Below are 21,381 nucleotides of genomic sequence, written 5' to 3'. Positions count from 1 at the left end.
CCATCTTGCTCTCCTCAGAGAGGGGCAAGAATGAGGGCAAGGCAGTGCCTGTTCCCTCCCCCCTCCCCCCCCCCGCTCCCTTTGCTGCTGTCAGGTTGCACAAGGGCCCCAGAAAGGGGGCTTCCTATGGATCAACCACTCAAACCAACCCAGCTGCAGCAGCATGCTTCCCCAGCATGCACACAGAGAGCCGATGGCACTGAAGGGGTTCACCCCCATGTTTCCAGGTATGTGAAAAGCCAGGGAATTCAGGTGGAGAATTGGTGCCTGAGGTTTCTCTGCAAGCAGCCCCGTGAGTGGGTGATGCCACAAGGGGGCAAGAAACACAAAGTCCTTGTGGAACAAAATCCTCACCTCCTCCAGCAAACCTTCCCCCCATCCTCATTCCCCAGAGCAAAATGTGGGAAGAGCCGCCAACACCTACAGGAAGCGCTGGACCTCCTGCAGTGAAGCCGGCAGCTCTTTATCCGGCGGGTGGCAGCCTTGTGGAGGTACACAGAGTTCTTCATGATCATGGGCATCTTGGCTTCCAGCTCGGCATTCCGGATGCACTCCTCAAAGAACTCTGGGGAGGAGAGATTCCAGGAAGCCACGTGAGGGAGGCACTTTAAACGTTAACATTGGCCCCAGAGCGAGCTTATCCCAGTTGGGCACACTAGATACCAGCTACACTGTCCTGCTCAGAACAGTCCTGCACTGCCCATAGAGATGGACCAGGTGCTCATACCTTGCATGTCTATAGCACCATTTAGAGGAGGATCTGATCCTGGAGCACATTCACAGACACTCATTCACAAAGCCCCACGTCACCACCAGGGGACGGTGCTTAAAGTGGTTTGAAAGTAAGTGGGGCATGGATCACAACCTAGGAACAGCAGCTTTGGTACGACACTGCGTAGAGTGTGTCCCACAGTGACCCTATGCAATTAAAGCTAACTTTTTCCAGGTCTGCACCCACTGGCAATCCCCCCTCTTTGCACTCTAAGCACTGTCAGGGGGTAGCAACTTCCAGACTCTATTGATCTGGGCTGGATTCAGACTGGTGAAATGAAGGCACAAGAGCCCATTACCAGTCCCAAAGGAGCCATTCAATCCCCCCTCAGTTATTCCTACAGCTGCAGCAAGAATATCTCAGCGTCACAGTCACTAGCCAGGAGCCAGCTAGCTTTTTCCTTGGTATTTAGCAGGAGAAAGTCTCTCTTCATGGGTCTCCAGAAATGCAACCCTTTGAAGCACTACTGGTTGTGCTTTGGTTCAGAGAGCCTGAAATCAGCAAAGTAATCAAGACAGATGGACGCTGTGGCCACTGGTAAGCACAGCCATATTTCATGGCTCAGTGGAAGCAGAGAGCGGGACTGTGCCCCTGGCCACTGCACTCCTTGTTTCTCAAATGCTTCAAAGAGGTGGGGTTCCCCAAGGCGGAAAAGGGGAAGTCCTGCAAATGTTTCCATATATCTCCAAAGAAAGAGAATTTGCACGTGTTTTATTCTCTCTCCAAGTGAGCTTTGGAAATGGAGGGACTAACGACACGGGCACATGCTGGGCAAACATTACCGAGCAGCTCTGCTGATGCGTTTCTTCCCTGACCTGCAGCATCTCCTGCTATTCCAGCCTCAGTCCCCCTCCACCCCACAGCTCTGCCAATGCACCCGCATCCTGACCTGCTACATACCCTTCTATTCCAGCCCTCGGCCCAGCTCCCTTCATGCTATGCCAGCGCACCTCCTCTGCCCTAGCCAGCTACATCTTGGACCATTTCAGCCTGGCTCTCCTCCCCCATCCGCACAAACACACCTTATGTCTCCTCTGCAACTCCCCTGCTAGTCACAGGCCCCCAGACATCTTTGCTACCACATCTTGATCCTGACCTGAAAGAACAGGGGTGAGATGGGGTTTGCAGGCCAGGCTTGAGGTGTGTGGTATTGACCCCTAACCTTTATAAGCACTTAATTCACCCATACTCTTCAATTCTTTTAAGAGGAGACACAGTGAAACCTAGGACAGAAAATTAAAGCTGGGAGGAGTTCTAGTCCCTGTGCGAAAAGTTACCCGCCTTTTCTGTGCCAGAGTGAAGGTTTCTGTTCAGATAACTCAACACAAGGTAGAATTCCGTGCTGACAATGTAGATTTTGGACCTGATTTTCCATTCTCTAAGGCCTGGTCTACACTACAAAGTTAGTTTGATGCAAGGCAGCTTATGCTGACCTAGTTGTTAATGCGTCTACACTCAAATTGGCTTCCCACCGCTGTAAGCGCTGACACGGTAACACCACCTACTTGAGCTACGTAGAGCCACGGTCAATGTACTTAGGTTGACGCAGTGCAAGTGGAGATGCTGTGTTACTTATGTTGACCTCAACGCTCTGGTCACCTTTGTAAACTCCACTGCCTGGGGTCACAGAGACCAGAACCGCCCCACCCCCATCGCCACATAGACACTTTTAAAGCCCTGTGAATTTTTGAAATTCCTTTTCCAGCTTGGTGAGCACCCCTCACAGTTCTCCATTGTTGTGTGCGAATGCCCACCTGACCATGCCACCTACACACTCCAGACATGCTCCTGCCTGGAGCAGACAGGAGATATTGGCTCTCCTGGACCTGTGGGGAGATGCTATGCAGACACAGCTCCCACCCCAGCCATAGAAGCATGGACATCTATGAACAGATTGCTCAGGGGACGCTGGAGAACAGGTACTACAGGGACCAGCAGGAGTGCTGTGTGATAGCCAAGGAGCTGCAGCAGGCATATTGGGAGGCCAACAAACAATCGGGTGCCAAGCAACAGACCTGCTGCTTTTACAAAGAACTATATGCCATCCTCAGTGGAGACCCTCCCCCACAACAGCACCGTGGATACGTCTGAGGAGCCCAAGTCACAGGCTCCTGCCATGAACAGAGAGGAAGGCGGAGGAGACGTATGGGGGAACAGATGACTGGGGGATCCAGCTGCACAGTGAACCAGGACCTGGTTTTCACTCCACCACAGTCTGCTGGAGCAATGTAGTGGAGAACCATGCCCTTTGCTTTGCTGCTACTTTGGAATCTACTGATTCACGTAAATGGACTGAATGCTAATCGCTTGTATTTCTATGGTGCATCTCACCCTCAGGATCCCAAAGGACTTTGCACACTCTATACACAGGCCCACGTCACCCACCCTGCACTGAAATGAAGCTTGGCAGTTCTTTAACAGCTCCCAGCAACATTATAGGACAGGAAGTGAAGAATACTGCATTTAGTTGGAGCTGCAAGGGAGTTGAGGAAGGGATATTACCCAAAGCTCAATCATCCAGGACCCTAGAGTCAACCAGCTTATCTCTTGTTGAAAGCATCTTTGGAACTTCAGTGACACATGGTCAGGAACTCAGCTTTGTGTCTCATCTCAAAGACTGCACCTCCAACAGCACAACACCCTGTAGTGCTAGGCTGGGGCACTGAGGCAATACTGAGTCACAGTACAAGGTTAACTGTAGCAGATTGCAGACTCACTGGCACGGCGCCTCCTGCTGGTCATCTGGGAATTAGCTCGCCCAGTACTCGGAGCACCTCCTGGTGGCCGGTGTCTCGCCTGCCTCAGGCCCCATGTCCACCCCAGATCCCAGTGCCCTCTTATCTTGGGGTTCTGCCCCACAGCAGTCCCACACACTCTGGGTCTCCCCTCTCGGTGAACCCCCAACCCTCTAAGCCCACCTTGCCTCAGTGGCTACTGCCAGTCATCATCTAGTCCCCTTTGCCTGAGGCAGACTGCAGTCTATAATGGCCACTCATCATTGGCAAGGGGGTAGGACCTGCTGCTTTTGCCTATCCCCGGGATGCCCCTCTGCGGCCCCAGTACCTTTCGTAGGCCTTCAACAAGGCCTGCAGCCTGCGTGTTTACCAGGCTGGAGCTCCCCAGCTCCCTGTGCCCTTCCCCAGAACTGCTCTGCTTCAGGTACCTTGCTCCCAGGCAGCTAGCCCTTCCCACTCCAAGGCTAGAGTGAAACTCCTTCAAGCTCCTGGCCCCCAGCCCTCTTATCAGGGCCAGCTAGGCCCTAATTGAGCTGGCCACACCTGTGGTCAGCTATTCCCTCAGCTGCTCTCACTCTTTTTATCCAGCAATAGCTCTCTCCAGGGGTGCTTTTAACCCCTGTTCCGCCACTGTTCCGCCACAGTGGGGCAGCTGCCCCATTACATAAACCTACTGAATCACCCAGCACCAAGCTGAATGCTCCTTAGGCTGCTGTCATCCAAATACAGAAGGATCAGATTGTAAGGACTGTATGGTGGTGGAATCACAGGACTGAGATGCTGAGCTCCATTCAGTTCTGTTTCCTGATCTGCCACAGCTTTCCTATATGACCTACGACAAGTCACTTAACTTCTCTATGCCTCAGTTTTTTCATCCGTAAAACAAGGGAGAACAACACTGACCTTCGCAGGAGAGTGAGACTTAACTCACTAATGTTTGCAAAGTGCTTTTGCAATCTGCAGAGGGAAGCTGCAAAGTGTTTTGAGAACTCACTAAACACCACTTTGCTTGACTTGTGGAGATGGACCCTTCTGTGGAGCGTATTCACCAGCAGAGAGGGGGATGAAGGATAGATGACTTACTTTTCAAATTGCTGACATCTGTTTTCATTTTCTCCTCCTTCTCTTTGTTGCAATCCAGAGAATTCAAGCCTTGCTCCAAGCTCTGTAGGGCTTCTTCAGCCTCCCTCAGTCTCTTCTCTAGATCCATACGCACCTTCATCTCAGCCTGAGGAGGATGGAAGGAAATCAGTCACTCTGGAAAACTATTCAACACAACAGTGATACTGCTGCTGACTCAGGAGTTGCAAGGATCCCAAAGCTGAGGGTGGCATTGAATATGAAGGATTGCCAGTGTAGATAGAAACCATGCAAGCTGTTCATCAATTCCTCAAACTGAACCCCTCCTTGAGGCTCAGCAGTGTTTGGGTAACTGTCTATTACTCCAGCTTCCTGATTTCACAGCTGCCCCCACCATTCTAGGTTCTGTTTGGAATCAGAGGTGTTGAAATACCATAAGAAAGGCTGTTTGTGCAGGTATTGCTAGCTGAAAAAGAACAGGAAATATATGGAATCTCATGGAGGGGGAAAAAAACTGCCCTTGTGACATTTCTAGCTAAATGTTACTGACTCAAGATAAGGGTAAAAAACATTGAGACTTTTGGGTGTTTATCCAAACTGAACCGCCAGCCCTTCTGCATTCACCCATCATGATAAGATAGGTGGAAATCCATTTTCCTTTGCCCTTTGGCTAAAATCAGAAACTCTATCCCACTTTTTCAAGAGGAAGCATCTGGTGGACTAATAGACCAGTGATTCCCAAACTGTGATGTTTGGTCCATTTATTGCAATGAGATTGACATGGGACAGCCAAGACCACTCATATGATTCCCTTGGTGAAGACTGCAGCCCAATCATGTCAGCAGTCAGGAACATCTAAGCCCCGCTCCCCAGAGACTGTGCTGATCCTGTTCAGCTCTGGTGTTGATCTATAAATATCTACAAGATCTGGGTCCTGGCTAGTTGAGAGGAGTCCCTCTATACAGCACTATGACAGCTGAGATCATCAGGAGAGTCCGGGAGTCCCTGGATATGAGCAACTGGTTGCAGAGGCAGGACAATCTCTCAGAGGATAGCCCTACTTAGTGGAATTCAACTGCTTGTCCCATCAGAGCCTAAACCTGTTGACCTACAGGGTCTGGTATAAGTCTCTACTCTATCCATGCATGCTTTTTGCCTCTGGAGTGGAAGGGCTGATCATGTTCTTCTTCAGAGATTGAGTTCATTTAGGTTGACATTGCCAATAAGCATCTCTCTGACCAAGTGCAGGCCCCGAAGCTCTCCCCACTCCCATCTTAGGCCTCAAAAGAAAAGCTACAACACTCTGAGATCCTTGAAGAAGTCTGCAGTGGAGAAGAAGGAGATAATCTGTTGGGCCCAAAGCAGGGGCAGAGTTAGTGAGCAACATATGCAGTACCTTGAGGTCTCTCTCTGTCTGCTGTTTCTCTGCAGTCAGTTCTGAGAGCGAGTTCTGCAGCACCTGCGACTGAGATGAGTAAAACTCCCGCTCCTCCTCCAAGGCTCGGGACCGCTCCTCATTCTCCTTCATCCTACCACACAGCATGACAAAAGAGCATTAGAGAAGACCTCTCCCTGGCCATTGCAACTCCCAGAAAGGGAGGGAAAGAAGACCTTGGTTGAAAGCTGCTCTGATGGGTCAGACAGAGCAGGGCTGGTCTTGCAAATCCAGTTGGCCTCAGTTTTAGTTGTACATATTCACTGCGGCATTCCCTTAGAACTTTATCTCCATTTTTGAAACAGGTAAATGCAGTGATCCCAGATTGACAGCTCTGGAGGGTGAAGTTCTCTATGAACAGAACAGGTCCACCAGTAGCACATGCTTCTGGCCTATTGTTGGGCTAATGTGCCCCAATCCTGATCTGAAAGGAGCAGCTCTAGAGTCAAAGAGGAGTTCATTCTCCATGGCCCCTGGAACCCTTGGCCTCTCTGCTTAGACTGTCAAGTGTCTGCAATATGAACACTTGACCACAGGGAATTAGAAAGGTCAACCAGCTCATTTCACACTGGCAACCAAGCAGCACAGCCACAGATGGCCACACTGACCAGGATGAATCTGAACCTGCCTGGCAATCTGAATTGCCTGACTAGCACTTTCCCACTCCTCAGCCGGCATCCATGAGGGGAAACGACAAAAGGTCTAACAACTCTGCTGAAGGCTGTTGGCCACCAGGAAATAGCCAATGTTAATGAAAATAGAGAAAATGCTTTAAAATGATTACAGTTGTAAGTCTGGAATTTATTCCAGTGTCTCCTCTTACTATGACCTTCCCTCTGCAGGAGTAATGGTAGCTCCTTTCCCAACACCACGTTCCTTCTGCAAGGAGTAACACTTCGTCCTTCCTCTTCTGGGATTCTGTAAGCTACATTCCCCACCTTACCTTCTCTCTGCCAAGACTTTCTCCTCCAGGAGCTGGTGCATCTTCTCCTCAATCTGGCGCAGGTTGCTGTGCAGACACCCGGTGGGGTTTGCCTGCTTGTTAGCGTTGGCCAGGGGCTGAAGTTGGCTCTCATTCTCCTCCAGCATTTCCAGGGTTCTTTGCTTTTCCCAGGAGAGCTCCTTGGGACAGAGAAGGAACAGAGCATGTCATTACTAGCCAGGCCACTGACATTCTGACATGGAGGTTCCTAGGCTAGGCACCTTCCCAGATGACTCCTCTCCAATGGCTCCCTTTTGCCCCTCCTTCCTTCTGCTGCCCTCCTTTCCCCACCCACTTAAACTTTGGATTCCCCTTCTCCCCGGCAACCCTGGGAGCAATAACCTCCTTAATGTTCTCTCTTTATGCAGGAAGACGGGCCATCACTTGGGGCTTCTCTAAAGGAATCTGCCAATGCGGGCTCATGATTATTCAGCAGACAGTACTCCAAGAAAGGGGAACTTTACTTCCTCTACTCATCACTAATACTGTACAACCTCACTGCCCTTCCTCCTCCTCCCTTCAGGCCTCTCTGCACCCTTGCGTGCCAGCAGACTCTCCCCTTGCATGCTTATGAATCCCTATCAGCTACAGGGGGAGGGCACACGACACTGCTTTCCTCTGTACTGCTCAACCTATTGACTGTAGTCAGGACAGAATCATTCCTTCCTTAATACTGTCATTCCCAAACTTTGTCTTACCAGTACCTGCAACAATGGTGGAGCAGACCAGGTCGGGCAACGTAAGTGACCTGAACTATGAACTCCTGGTTTTTGCCCCGTGCTCAAACTGAAACCCAAACCACCCAGCAAAAAAACTAAAGAGCAAGAGCAAATGAGAGAGGATCTGTATTATGGGAAAAGTCCTGTAGAATCAAAAAGGGATTAAATCAACAGGGTTCTATGGCCATTTCTCTAAGAACCCGCAGAATGTAATACAGAATGAGATCCTTTCCATAGGATATTTGGACCATCCTGCAGAGTTCAGTGGAAAATTATAGGCCATATTCTGGGTGCTACTGCCTAGCTGAGAATTCCCAGCGTGTGGGGAGGGATCTCTCAGAGGGCATAAAGCTAGAGGAGCCACCCTGACATAGGGGTTATAATAGGGGAGGGAAGAGGTGTGATGAAGCTCCACTCTGTGCCACATTCTCAGCTGGTATATGATTTCTCAGAGACCATATGCAGCTTTGTAAATTAGAGCTGTCACCTGGTTGCTCTAATTTAGACCAGGGCTAGGGCCAGGGAAGCTGCAGCTTGAGAATCAGGGAGCTATAGCTGGGTTCCTGACAGCTCCAGCCCTGTCCTGAAGAGATCTCAACACAGGAGAGGATCTTGACATATGTCCCTGCTAAAGAGTTCTATAAGCTGGATCAATTGACCTGTAGAAGGATCTGATTCTCTGTCAAACTCTATAGGCTTTTAGAGTAATTGCTACAGGACACTATTAGTTTAATCCCTGTTTAGTTCTATAGCACTTTCCCCGAAAGGCTGTCACCATGAGGAGAAAAATCTATCACTGACCTCCAGTGTTTTCTGTAAGGACTCTGTCAGGCTTCGCAGTTCCTTCTTCTCCTCCTCCACTCCTTTGAGGGATTGGGCTGTCAGTTCCAGCTCCCTAAAAGGACAATGGTTATGCACTTTGTGGGGGAATAATAGCCCCAAACACTGCACTCACACTACCATAGGCTGTAGAGTTGGCCATTGCCATAGGATGCTCTAGTACTGATTTGGAAGGGGTGCTGTCAGGAATCAGAAATGCCAGGCACAAGTCAACTTAAGGTGGAGCTGGGGGACACAAGCATAGCTCCCCTCCTTTACTAAAAACAGAGGAAGCATTCCTCCTCCTCTCCCTGGCTTGGGTAGACAGTGCTCCCGCAGCTCCCATCCCTCCTTGGCCAGTGTGGTGAGAGCCTCTTTCAATCAACTTTAACCACTGCATATGGGCATATGTGCCTTATAAATTCTAGGCACTTAGGGTTCAAATCCATCCACAGTGTCACTCCACTGACTTCAGTGCAGTTGTGGCACGGTGACTTCCAGTGTCGAGAATTGTGACACATGTGCCAATAACGTACATATGCTCCCACATGCCATGACCGGCCATGGGAAATGCCCTAGTCTGGAATATGCACCCATGTGTGTGCTTATCGCCATAGTACTCAGAGTTTATGGGGTGGTCACTCTTCCATCCTATTTACTGCACTGCTCTAAAAAGGCTGTTGGGGTCCTGAATGCAAAGTGAAACCGAGATCGCTTTTCTTCACCTGTGGAAGTGCCAGCTGTCTTGTCGCCCACCTGGTTTCTTGGATTCATTACCGTTTAATCTGCTGTTGCTCCAGCCGCAGCTCCTGGACCACTTCTTCAAACTGCTGCTTCTCTGCTTCTAGCACCTGGTTAAGACGCTCCAGCTCCTGAGAGGTAACATGGGGAAATAAGTGCACTCGGCTGCAGCGCTCAGAGGGTTAAATGGTTACCCCTGCAGTAACTCAATTCATTTTATGTTATAGTCACAAGACCCTTTTCTAACTTGGCCTTCCCCACCATCCCACATGAGCACTAGTGTTGCCTCCAAATCCAAAACAGTAAAGACATGAAATGCATAATTATTAAATCACAGAACCATAGGAATGTATGGCTGGAAGGGAACTCAAGAGGTTATCTACTCCATCCCCCGCACTGAGGCTGGACCCAGTAAACCTAGACGATCCCTGACAGGTGTTTGCCTAACCTGTTGCCAAAAACCTCCAATGACAGGGATTCCACAACATCCCTTGGTAACCTACTCCAGAGCTTAACTCTCCTTGTACTGTAGTTAGGTTGCTTTCCCTAATATCTAACCTAATTCTCCCTTACTCCACATTAAGCCAATTACTTCTTGTCCTACCTTCAGTGGACATGAAGAACAACTGATCACCATCCTCTTTAAATAACAGCCCTTAACATATTTTAAGATTGTTATCAGGTCCTTCCTCAGTCATCTCCTCTCAAGACTAAACATGTCCAGTGTTCTTAACTTTTTCTCCTAGGTCAGATTTTTTAAACCTTTTTTCATTGTTGCTCTCCTCTGGGCTCTTTCTAGTTTGTTCACATCTTTCTTAACGTATTGAGCCCCAAACTGTACACAGTATACCATCTGAAGCCTCACCAGTGCTTTTATGTATGACACTCCTGATAATATACCCCAGAGTGATATTAGTCTTTTTCATAACTGCAACACATTGTTGGTTGATATTCTATTTGTGATCCACTATAACTCCTAGATCATTTTCAGCAGTTCTACCACCTAGCCAGTTATTCCCCATTTTGTAGTTGTACATTTGATTTTCCTTTCTAAGTGTAGTACTTGGCATTTATCTGTATTGAATTTCATCTTGTTGAATCCAGACCAACTTTCCGATTTGTCAAGGTTGTTTTGAATCCTAATCCTTTCCTCCAAAGTGTTTGCAACTCCTCCTGGCCTCGTGTCATCTGCAAGTTTTACAAGAATACTCTCCACTCTATTATCCAAGTCATTAATGAAAATATTGACTAGTACTGAACTCAGGGCTGACTCCTGCAGGACCTCACTTGATATATCCTCCCAGTTTGACAGCAAACCATTGATAACTACTTTCTGAATACAGTTTTTCAACCAGTTGTGCACCCTCTTTATAGTAATTTCATCTAGACCACATTTCCCTAGTTTGCTTCTGAGTATTGGCATTGAGTAGTGTTTGAAATGTGTGCTAGCTGCTATCCATAACCAGCTAACGTTTTTAATGATGGGATAACATGATTTTGGTAATTAATTGATCTTTAAATATTCATAGTAAATAGGCCCAATGGCCTGTGATGGGATGTTAGATGGGGTGGGATCTGAGTTACTACAGGAAATTCTTTCCTGGGTATCTTGCTGGTGAATCTTGCCCATATGCTCAGGGTTTAGCTGATCGCCATATTTGGGGTCGGGAAGGAATTTTCCTCCAGGGCAGATTGGAAGAGGCCCTGGAGGTTTTTCACCTTCCTCTGTAGCATGGGGCACTTGCTGGAGGATTCTCTGCTCCTTGAAGTCTTTAAACCACGATTTGAGGACTTCAATAGCTCAGACATAGGTGAGAGGTTTTTCGCAGGAGTGGGTGGGTGAGATTCTGTGGCCTGCGTTGTGCAGGAGGTCGGACTAGATGATCATAATGGTCCCTTCTGACCTTAGTATCTATGAATCATCACTGCCTTTGTCTACACTTGGTGATAAGCGGTGTTTAAAAAGGCTGATAAGTAACACCACCCATCTTCCCAGTCTCAACAAGCTTATGCTCCCCAGTCAAAATGGCTATTTTTTTACACCAGTGAGGTGGACACTGCACAGGAGAAGGATCCGCTCAATAACTGAATAACAAAGGACTTTTGCCTCAGGAGTCTTGGTTTAAAACGTACTAGAGTTAGCCACTAGGTGAAGCTCTTACAGTGGCTCCGTTAGTGTCATAGAACCATTGATTGAAACTGACAAGATAAATTAATAATAAAGACTGTACATCCATATGGCAGATCCAACAGTTCAAACAAAGTGCACTCCCAAACCATTCCTGTGAAGCCCTGCAGGCCTGTAAAATGTCAGACCAATTACGCTCCCTGTAGATTATATTTTTCTCCCTCCTTTAGGAATAAAGGACCTCAAAACTGCCCTTGCTCCTGTCTGCTATCTGTGAATGTTAAAGCACCCAAGACAGGCTTTGTAAGAGTAGGGATCCAGCCCAGTGCTCTCGGACAAAATTACTCCCTCTCCACTGCAGGTCTACTAGCCAGCTGCCCAAAGGAGCTAGAGGGGACAGTAGATTAGCCCTAAAAGAGGGAGAAGTGGACCCGCCACTTCTGTAGACCCCGGAAGGGAGCAGAAACTTTCTGAAACCCCCACCCCTCAAGAAGACATAATAAAGTAGGAGGGGTCTTTGAAAGGTGTTTGTGGTGATGCCAGGGGAGAGAACAAGTGCTGAATCGGTTCTAATAATTTGGGTAAGTTTCATAGTAGCATTTGAATGATTGGGTATTTATTTGAACTGAACCCAAAGCCCCAAACCTCTTGAATTTCACCCATAATTAACTGTCTCTGCTCAAGACTAGAATGGGCCAGGGTACTACTGCAGGTCGAGACTGAGGTACACCGGCAATGAGGGGCAAGGACTAGAAAGAGAGAGTCCTGACCAGCAGAAACCCCTCCTGCTCCAGGTTGTAATTCAAATAGCATCCTTATTCCCTCTCACAACAACTTTCAACCTTTCCTACATGAGACTAGATGCTAACATCAAGGAAGGCGAGATGGTGCAGTGAGAAAAGATGAAACCCAAAGGTGTGCAGGATCCATCTACAGGGCTTGGCTGTCATCCCTTTACTCATCCAAGGGGCATCCAGGAGCATGGTTGCCTTTGGGCTTTGCATGGTGCTAGCCCCTCCAATCAACAGATTGCCCTACACTCTGCAGGGAATAGGAAGGGGTATGATTTGATTGGCTTTGAATGGGCACCCACCTCTTTTTGCTCCCTCTGCAGACAGAGCTCCTCTGTCTCTTCCATCAGCTTATCTGCAAACACACACAACATAGGCCAAATTAGGGTGACCAGATGTCCCGATTTTATAGGGATAGTCCTGATATTTGGGGCTTTTTCTTATATAGGCACCTATTACCCCCAACCCCCTGTCCCGATTTTTCACACTTGCTATCTGATCACCCTAGGCCAAATGCAGGAAGAAAAGCAATTGATAATGCAGTGGGGTGTTTATGATCTTGGGGCACTAGTCACACAGAGCTGGAAAATGCAGACTTCCCTCTTGCATTGCATACATCCGTCTGGGTGTTTCCTAAGGCCAAGACTACTTTAATGGGATTTTCTGTTATCCTTCTCCTGCCAAATTTTTAACAAACAAACACACACTAATATTTTGCACTCCCTCTGATGTCTTCCTTCTAAGACTCTTAGAGCATATCAGTGAGGGAACCCTCACAACCCTCATGTGAGGTAGGAAAATATCATTCTCTCCATTACACAGCTGGGGAAACTGAAGCACAGATGGGTTCAGTGACTTACCCAAAGTTTTACAAAGTGGCAGAGCCAAGAACAAAATCCAGGTGTCCTGACTCCCTGTCCCTTACCCGAACTAGCAGGCCACATTCTGTTCTTAAGCTAGGACTAGACTCTGGGTCATGATCTCAGCCATCTGCTACTAGACACCCTTGTCTAGCCCTCATTTCCTTTCATGCTCACTATTGTGCTCACTCCACTTGTTTATTCAACAAAATTTGCTCTCTCTGAGGTTGCCATTGCCTATGTCATGCTGATAATCAGCTGCTCACTACTACCAGGGATGCCACCAGCCATCCAGTGAGATGACTATAGCATCTATGTCCCATTTCCATCTCTGTGGCATGACATTGTGAAGAAACTGGTCGCACTGTTATGATGCCCCAGCTAAAACTGGGTTCCTTCAGTTGTCTTGAAAGGCTCAAAGCCTCAGAGGGATTCCTATGAGTAACGAAGTATCTCAGCCCTGCCCCTTCCTAAGGTCTCCAGCTAGACTTTGGCCATGCTGAAAAGAGCACCTATTGGTTTATTAACAAGGTCAGTACCCAGAGTTCCTGCGCACTCTGAGGTTAACTCTTAGAGAGCATTAGTGGGACTCAGCAGAATGGGTTCAATTTCTAGTTCTGCCACTGGCCTACTGGGTGACCTTGGGCAAGTCACTTCACTGCTCTGTGCCTCAGTTTCCCCATCTGTCAAATGGGAATGGCGATACTGACCTCCTGTAGAAAGCACTTTGAGATCTAAAGATTAAAAGCACGAGCTAACAGCTAGGTATTATTATTATTGGGCACAATGGGATCCAGATCTACAACTAGAGCTCCTAGATGCTACAGTAATACAGATGAATAATATCATTATTCTATTCTTTCTGAGAACCTCTACTCCTCTCCTTCCTCCCTCCTGTTCCCTCTCCCCCATCCAAAACCCCAGACCCTTCCACTATCTCCCTGTGAGCGCTGGAAGATGCTGCCAAAACCACAGCTCCCCACCCGTGCTGTAGGCTGAAGAACCTATGCTGCCTGCCCCACGTGCCACACTGCTGGCAATGTGCCAATTCTTCCCTTTCTTCGAACTCCTGCCCGTCTTGGGAGGACCAGGTCCTGCAGGGTCTGACCTTCTGATGCAGTCCACCAATCCCTGTGGTTCCCAGCCTGGGGGCAGGACTGGGCACAGGGGGAAGGGTAGGAGATGGATGGTCACTCCGGAGGGGGTCGGGGGAAGTACAGACGCTCCCAACATAAGGGAGGTAGAGCAGTATGTGTGCCTCCCAGAGTCTTGACCTGATCTCCCAGTGGCCAGAAACTCTCTTGTCCTCAAAGCACTAACCATTGGAGGGACACGGGGCGCTGACCAGGATGCTAATAATAAGGCAGAAACCTCAGCAGTTATATTGGAACAAAGCAAACCAAAGCAAAAGCTGTCAAATGAAAGTGGCCAAGCATGACAGTACTGAATAGTCAGCCTGAATGTCCCTGCTATGGATCAAAGATCCCTGTATATACACAGCTGCTAATTAGCGGAGAAGATCTCTCTTCCTCCCCCGTATAGGACTGCAACCTGGGAAAGGACTAACAATTCTTATGCTGTCCTGGGGGTTATGAAGGGGATGTTTGGCCACTAATAGCGAAAACCCGCTAACCTGTGACATTCAGCGGTGAGGGACAGGTCTTCCCGCTAAGATCCTGTTATGTTCTTATAGGGAGAATCTCTCTCATATCTACCACATTCCGCTAGGGTTCCACTCCCACAGAGCTGCATAGCGTTCTGCAGCCTCCCTACAGAATTTGGTAATGGTATTATACCACCTGAAGTGGGGTGGGGAGGGAACTGAGAGACCATGATGCAGGTGTCTGGAAACATCCTGGAGAAAGAGGGTTTGGTTGAGAGAATCCTCCCATAGATCAGTCCCGGGTCAGTCCATGGAAGGTTGGAAAGCAAGGCCGGGGATTAGAGCAGGGGAACGGGAATCTGGTGATCTGGGCTCTGTTCCCAGCTCTGACAGACTCACGGTGTGGCTGTGGGCAAAGTCATCAGATTTGTTTGAAAAATGGGGGGAAATTTTTTTGTTAACTAAAAGTCATTAATAACTCCCTGTCAGCACTACTTCTGGTGCACAGGGGCCAAAGAGAATTTTTTGCACCAATTTGTTTCATCAATATTTTAACTGAAAATGTTATCGAACTGTGATGTAAATGAAAATGGTCAGTAACCATTTCCATAACTTTTTAAAATAAAAATTACAATAAAGGTGTTGATAAAAATATCACCCCAAAATTTATGAACAAGATTTGAAATACACCAGCTTTTCATGAAAAAATTCTTGCCAATTTTAGACAAAGTTTTCTTCCAAAACATTTTGACCAGCTCTACAAGTTATCCTCTCTGGGTTTCTGTTTATCCCTTTGGCAAATGGGGATGGTATTATTTTCCCACCTCACTTGTGGGTTGTGAGGCTTAATTCATTCATTATAAATAAATAAAACTTTTATAAATGGCTTTGAGATCTTCAGACTGAAAGTGCTTTAGAGCTCTAATTATTGTTACTACTATTAAATCCCAGGCAATGTACTGAGATCATCCTGGAGCACAGTGAATGCAATAATGTAAAACAGAAATATTTCTTCATCTTCAGATTTCCATAAAAAATAAATCACACAAATGTAGGGCTGGAAGGGATCTTGAGAGGTCATCAGGTCCAGTCCCCTGTACTGAGGCAGGACCAAGTATACCTAGACCATACCTGACAGGTATTTGTCCAACCTGTTCTTAGAAACCTCCAGTGATAGGGATTCCACAACCTCCCTTGGAAGCCTATTCCAGAGCTTAACAACCCTTATAGTTAACAAGTTGTTCTTAATATCTAAATATATTAAAGTTTTATTAGCAGGAGTTGGATGACAGAGTGTAGCTCACAGCATTCATATTAATTATTATTTTACCAGGTGCCTTAGCTTAAGGTGTAAGTAGTCTCAATTACCCAGAGAAGCCACTAATTATCTGAAACGTACACATGCACTAGCTGAGCCATTTGCCTGCTCATGAACCCATAATCTACCAGGCTAGAATTGCCACCATACACATTGTCACCACTAATACAGGGGTGAATTGAGATGGGGATTCAGCAGTGTGAAAATAAAACCCCGATGGAAAAAAACAACAACCCCAAAATTGTAGTCACCATAAGAAATGCCACTCCTGAGGAATTAAAACTGGCACACGAGTACCTATGTATGCCCGGCATGCGCTAACTCCCAGAGTCAGGACCCTCAAACTTTTCAAGAACAAGAGTCACATTGTCCATTTATTAGGAGCCAAAGGATCACATCTGACTGGATACATGCATACTTTTAAGCACCTACAATAAATGTCCTGAACTCAACCCTAGTATTTGCTTTTATGTTCATCTCCCTTGATAGCTGAATAGAAATGGCTGATTTCATAAAAGCCTGCAGCTGACCAGCCTGGACCTCACCAGCAGTTACAGAAAGTGGAGACAGGGGTGCTATTTAGGATTCTGCAACCCTTGGGCACTTCTGAACCTAAAGAGTCCCCAGTACAAAAAGCTGCTCAAGCTAACCTAAGTATTCCTGCTTCTCCTTAGCCAGCTGGAGCCCCTGAGCTTCCAGGCTCTCAATCATGGCTTCTCCCAGTTGAGCATTCTTCCAGGTCCTAAAAAGAGAATGAACAGAAATAAAGAGAATTGGGAAGGAAGCACGGCTAGGAATTATTGAGTGAGGAGGGAAACTCAGGCTTAAATTGTCTACAACTTCAAACAGAGTCCCATGCATTTGATGAATTATCTTTTTTAAAAATAAAATATTATTTCTGCTAAAATGAGTTGTAAAATTTCCTGGCATACAATCAATAGAGAGGGATTTTCCAGGTACCTGGTAGTAGGATGTGCACTGGGCCTGTCAAATTGATCCTGATGGATTGGTAAGACACTGATTAATAGATGAGGATGATGACCAATGCCATCGCACCTCCTGTCTAAGACCCATCTCTTCTAGCCACTTGTACCTCCCCTGGCTCCACCCCTTTCCAACGCTTTGCCCCACCACTGCCAATTTCCATTTGGGCATTACCCTGTCCCCAGCTCCTCCCCTTCTGATTTTTGTCCTCATCCCTTTTGGTATCCCATGACCAACTGGAAATCTCTCCCTGATGGGCAATTAGCCAGTAGGATTTGATGTATGTCCTGGAGCCCCTGCCTAGCCCATGGTTACTACCTCTAGAAACAACGAAGAGCCATAACTAAACATCAAAAGAAAAGCTAAAATGTAAAGAGAGAAGGGGGTGCATTATAACAATACTTTGCATGCAGTATCTGCCAGAAGACCTCAAAGTGCTTTGCAAACATTATTAAATAAAGCCACACAATCCTCCTGGTATGCATCACTGGCCACACTTTAAAGATACAGTAGGCTGTGGTACAGAGCTTAAGTGACAATCCCAAGGACTAATAATAAGTCAAAGGCAGAGCTCCAGCTTCTCAGTCCTCGGCTTCAACCACTAGAAAAAACACAGCCTTTTTTATACTTAAAATGCAGACCAGTTAATTATATGCACATATGAATAGCATGCCCCATTTAGGAATTTCTCAGTTCTTTACCATCCCTACTAACCCATTGTGACAATCAGGGTCTAGACTCATCAGCGGGAGAACAGGGGATCTGAACTCCAAAAATAAGCAATTAAATCAGCTGATTGTGTACAGTATTATTGTACTATAGAAGTGTATTGAGTAAAGTATCATAAACACTGGTGCCACATTAGTCATGAATATCACTGTGTGATACATGTACAGATGGTGTGTAAAGAGTTATGTAAAGTGTTCTAGAAACATATTCCTACAATGTGTTCTGGGGGCAGATGTGATAAACAAGTTTGCCCCAGGCAAAGTAATGTTGTTTTGCCTGTTGGCCTGTGTCTCCAGTGTAAACTGAGCAAGATGATGCCAGAGACAATGTGTGTCTCCAGTGTAAACTGAGCAAGGTGATGCTCATTTGCATCTGAATCCACAGGAAAAGCAAAGTGAGAGAAGACTGAGACAGCTCATTGTTCTAACAGCAAATTAGAAGAGAATTAGTAAAAATGTATGGCTTTAACTATTATTTGCACACAACTGGATTTCTTTTAAGCTAATGTGTGTCCATGATATCTAAAATGCTGAGAAATTAGAAGAAAATTAATAAAAATGTACAGTTTCAGCATCCAATTATGTGCAAAATATGTCAATGTGTGCCCATGTGACCCAAGAACACGTTAATGCCAGCTGGGGTTACAGAATGTCCTGATACTGGTCTGTACATTCTGGTTCACCAAAGAAAATCATGTGAGGCCTCAAATGAAAGCCGGGGTCACACTCGTCATTAATGTCACTGTGAAATACACGTGCCGATACTATGTAAGGAGCTATGTATGTAGACCAAAAATACGCTCTTAGATACTGTATCGAGGTACGAGTCACCAGCAGAAACCGCATTTCTGTCAAACAAGAGATGTTTATTCACTGCTTTTTCTGTCAAATGTAAATGAAGCATTGCAAGCTAACACAATGGACGTCGCTTTACATGCAATAACAACAAAGACATGGGACATCAACAGGGAAGGAGCATGCAGGAAAAACAAGCCACAGATGGCTATACTGTCTCTGAGTACAGACAATGAACTTTGGGTTGTATAAATAGAAGTCAAAGACGACATCCCCTTATCCTGCACCTAGAAGTAAACAGACTGCTTGTTTACACTCATGAAAACAGGATCTCAGCCAACCTTGGGGGAAACACTGCAGAGAACCATGGGGATGAGATAAACTTCTTTAGACAGGAGGTTAACCTGTTAGTTAAGTTCAGTCTCTAGAAAGCATGTTATGATTTTGTTTTGTATCTAACCATTTGTTTCCAATATTCTTACTCACTATCATTTGAATCTTGAATCTCTGATAATAGACTTATTCTTGTTTTCACTATAGATATATCTCAGTGCTGTGGTATTGTACAAGGAGCTGATTCTGAGTTGAATCATTCAAGCTGGTGTGTACTGTTCCCTCGGGGACAGCAGACTGTGTATTACTAGGATTGTTCAGTGGCTAAGGGGCTGAACACTACAGGGGAATGCTTCAAAGGGGTTTGGGGACTGGGATGTACCAATTGTTAACCCACAAGGCAAACCATGGGCTGGCATAGCCCAGAAGAGGAGTCAGGGAGCTGACACCAGTTAAGTACAAGTAGGTCTCCCTCATGCTGAAAGCGCGGGGGCGGGGGGGTTAACAAGATGACTCAGTCTTGGGTACCCAGAGAAGTGTGTGTGTGTGTGTGTGTGTGTGTGTGTGTGTGTGTGTGAGAGAGAGAGAGAGAGAGAGAGAGATGTGCACAAGGGGTGTGGGTAGTTTCTGAAATGCTGAGACACTGGGTGACCTCATTGAAGTCACTGGCAAAACTCCCATTTTCTTCAATGGGGCCAGGATTTCATACACTGTTATACTAATGGCTTGAAAATGATGAAAGCATTTAGAATGCCTGTTTATTTAGGTTAACTTTTTCACAAATACTGCCCTGAAATTGTCATCCCCTCACCCTGTCCCTATGATACAATCTTAAGCCCATTGAAGCTGAACTTAAAAGCAGACGGGTCTCCCATGTCTGCATAGCCTGGCTCATATTTCAGAAGTAATCAACACGTTTATTTTATGTGCATTATAAACGAAAGCTGCAGTCTTATGACCAGCGGCCCAACTGCCTTGAAAGTTCAATCAGAAACCAACCATGTATTTCTCAAAGAACTTCCCTTAGGACTTTGGGACACTAAATAATTGATATCTAAAGTTCTACTGTAGCTGGCAGACAACTGAGAACCTCTGTTGGTATTTGCAATCTGTGCTTGTGTGGGTGAGTTGTTTTCCATCAAATATTATATCAACTAGTATGAATGCATGTTTAGCTGGTTTAGGGGTTGTTTGCTTATGGATTTAGAAATTAGTTACATTAGACTATTTTCATGAGGGGAAAGAATGCCTGTGCGCTTTGTGGCATCACTTTCAGTTAGACAAACCTTGGCTGTTATAGAATTTTGGCCCTGCTCCAACAAAGAACTTAACCACATGCTGAACGTTAAGCACACGCTTAAGTCCATCCCTATTCAACAAAGCTTTGCATATGGGTTTAAAGTTATACACGTGCTTAAGTGCTCTGCTAAATTGGGGTCTTAACCCTGTTTTTGTAAACCTATCTAAAGATACACTTTTCTTTTAAAGAGTTTCTTCTTTACTGGCTTTTCATTCTATTTATGGTGGTTATTCCTTTCCAAGAAGGATGTGTGGTAAATCTGTGGCTATGAACTTTGATTTTAAATTCTGCCACAGCACAGAGGCCCCAGATTAGGAAAGCATCCCTTTGGAGGACAGCATATGAGGATGCACTTAACTTTAAGGACTTACTTAAGTGCTTTCCTGAAGCGGGGCCAAACCATGTGCCTCCTTCACTTACACTGTTTAGCCCAGCAAGCCTTAGCAAGGTAAGAGCTAGGCATTATTAGTACATTTTCTTCTTGGGATATGTAGGAGACACTGTGTCATGATTACGAATTGCATTTATTTTCTAACAAAATATTACCTTGCACATCTTCTCCATTCATTATTATAACAGGGTATAAGAAACAATCTGCAAACAACACTCATATGTTTGTGACATGACAAGCGTTTCCTTCCCCCAACACTCACTGTTTACTTTAAAATCAGTTATAGCATAGACAGCGTACCTGCATGCTTTCCCGAATGACGGTTGGCCCTGTTAGCATTAGCCTATTTCTGGAGGAGGAAATAAAATTTATAATACAGAGTATAAATTTGCTCTTGAGCAATAATGACAATTATTATTACTGCAATAGCACATAGGGGCCCTATGTGAAATCATGACCCCATTGTGCTAGGCTCTGCACATACCTATTACACATCACACTTATTTATAATAATCCCTTATTTTAAAAATCATTTTACTCTCAAATCGCTCATGTCAGGTATTTTAGCTACTCATCAGCCAACCATTCCAGGTTCCAGGCTATACACGAGTTCCTACTGGTTAACAGCCTAGGCAGGGAGCAACTTCTGGATGTTCATGGGGCAAAAAAAGAGGTGCTTGAAGGGATAGGGAAAACTATCGGAAGGGGAAAGAGAGGGCAAAGGTCAGAAAAGGACATTGCAGTGGTAGGGTCAAGAGTTGAAAGGAGTAGGCTTAGGAAAAGGCCAGTGGTCAGAAGGGACAGGACCCAGCTACAAAAGGGGATCATCTGAATTGGAATCACATGTGAGGTTACCACCCTTACCCA

The 21,381-nt window shown here is 46.2% G+C and overlaps 1 protein-coding gene across 2 annotated transcripts in view; it reads right to left on the bottom strand.

The window, feature by feature from the left end:
• Positions 1–21,381, bottom strand: part of PLEKHD1 (pleckstrin homology and coiled-coil domain containing D1) — a 44,126-nt gene that overhangs the window by 425 nt on the left and 22,320 nt on the right. For both annotated transcript variants that reach the window (XM_074957043.1, XM_074957044.1), the window contains 8 exons: positions 16,634–16,725; positions 12,505–12,557; positions 9,320–9,414; positions 8,525–8,618; positions 6,966–7,144; positions 5,984–6,116; positions 4,591–4,735; positions 425–565 (listed from right to left, as the gene is read on the bottom strand). In XM_074957043.1, the coding sequence (XP_074813144.1) occupies positions 425–565; positions 4,591–4,735; positions 5,984–6,116; positions 6,966–7,144; positions 8,525–8,618; positions 9,320–9,414; positions 12,505–12,557; positions 16,634–16,725 (932 nt within the window). The remainder of the gene's footprint in view (positions 1–424; positions 566–4,590; positions 4,736–5,983; positions 6,117–6,965; positions 7,145–8,524; positions 8,619–9,319; positions 9,415–12,504; positions 12,558–16,633; positions 16,726–21,381) is intronic.

Source organism: Natator depressus, chromosome 6 (genome assembly GCF_965152275.1).
Source record: "Natator depressus isolate rNatDep1 chromosome 6, rNatDep2.hap1, whole genome shotgun sequence".
NCBI classification, from domain to species: Eukaryota; Metazoa; Chordata; order Testudines; family Cheloniidae; genus Natator; species Natator depressus.
The sequence above is the reverse complement of the archived record's forward strand: the minus strand, read 5'-3'. Positions and strand labels throughout refer to the sequence as shown.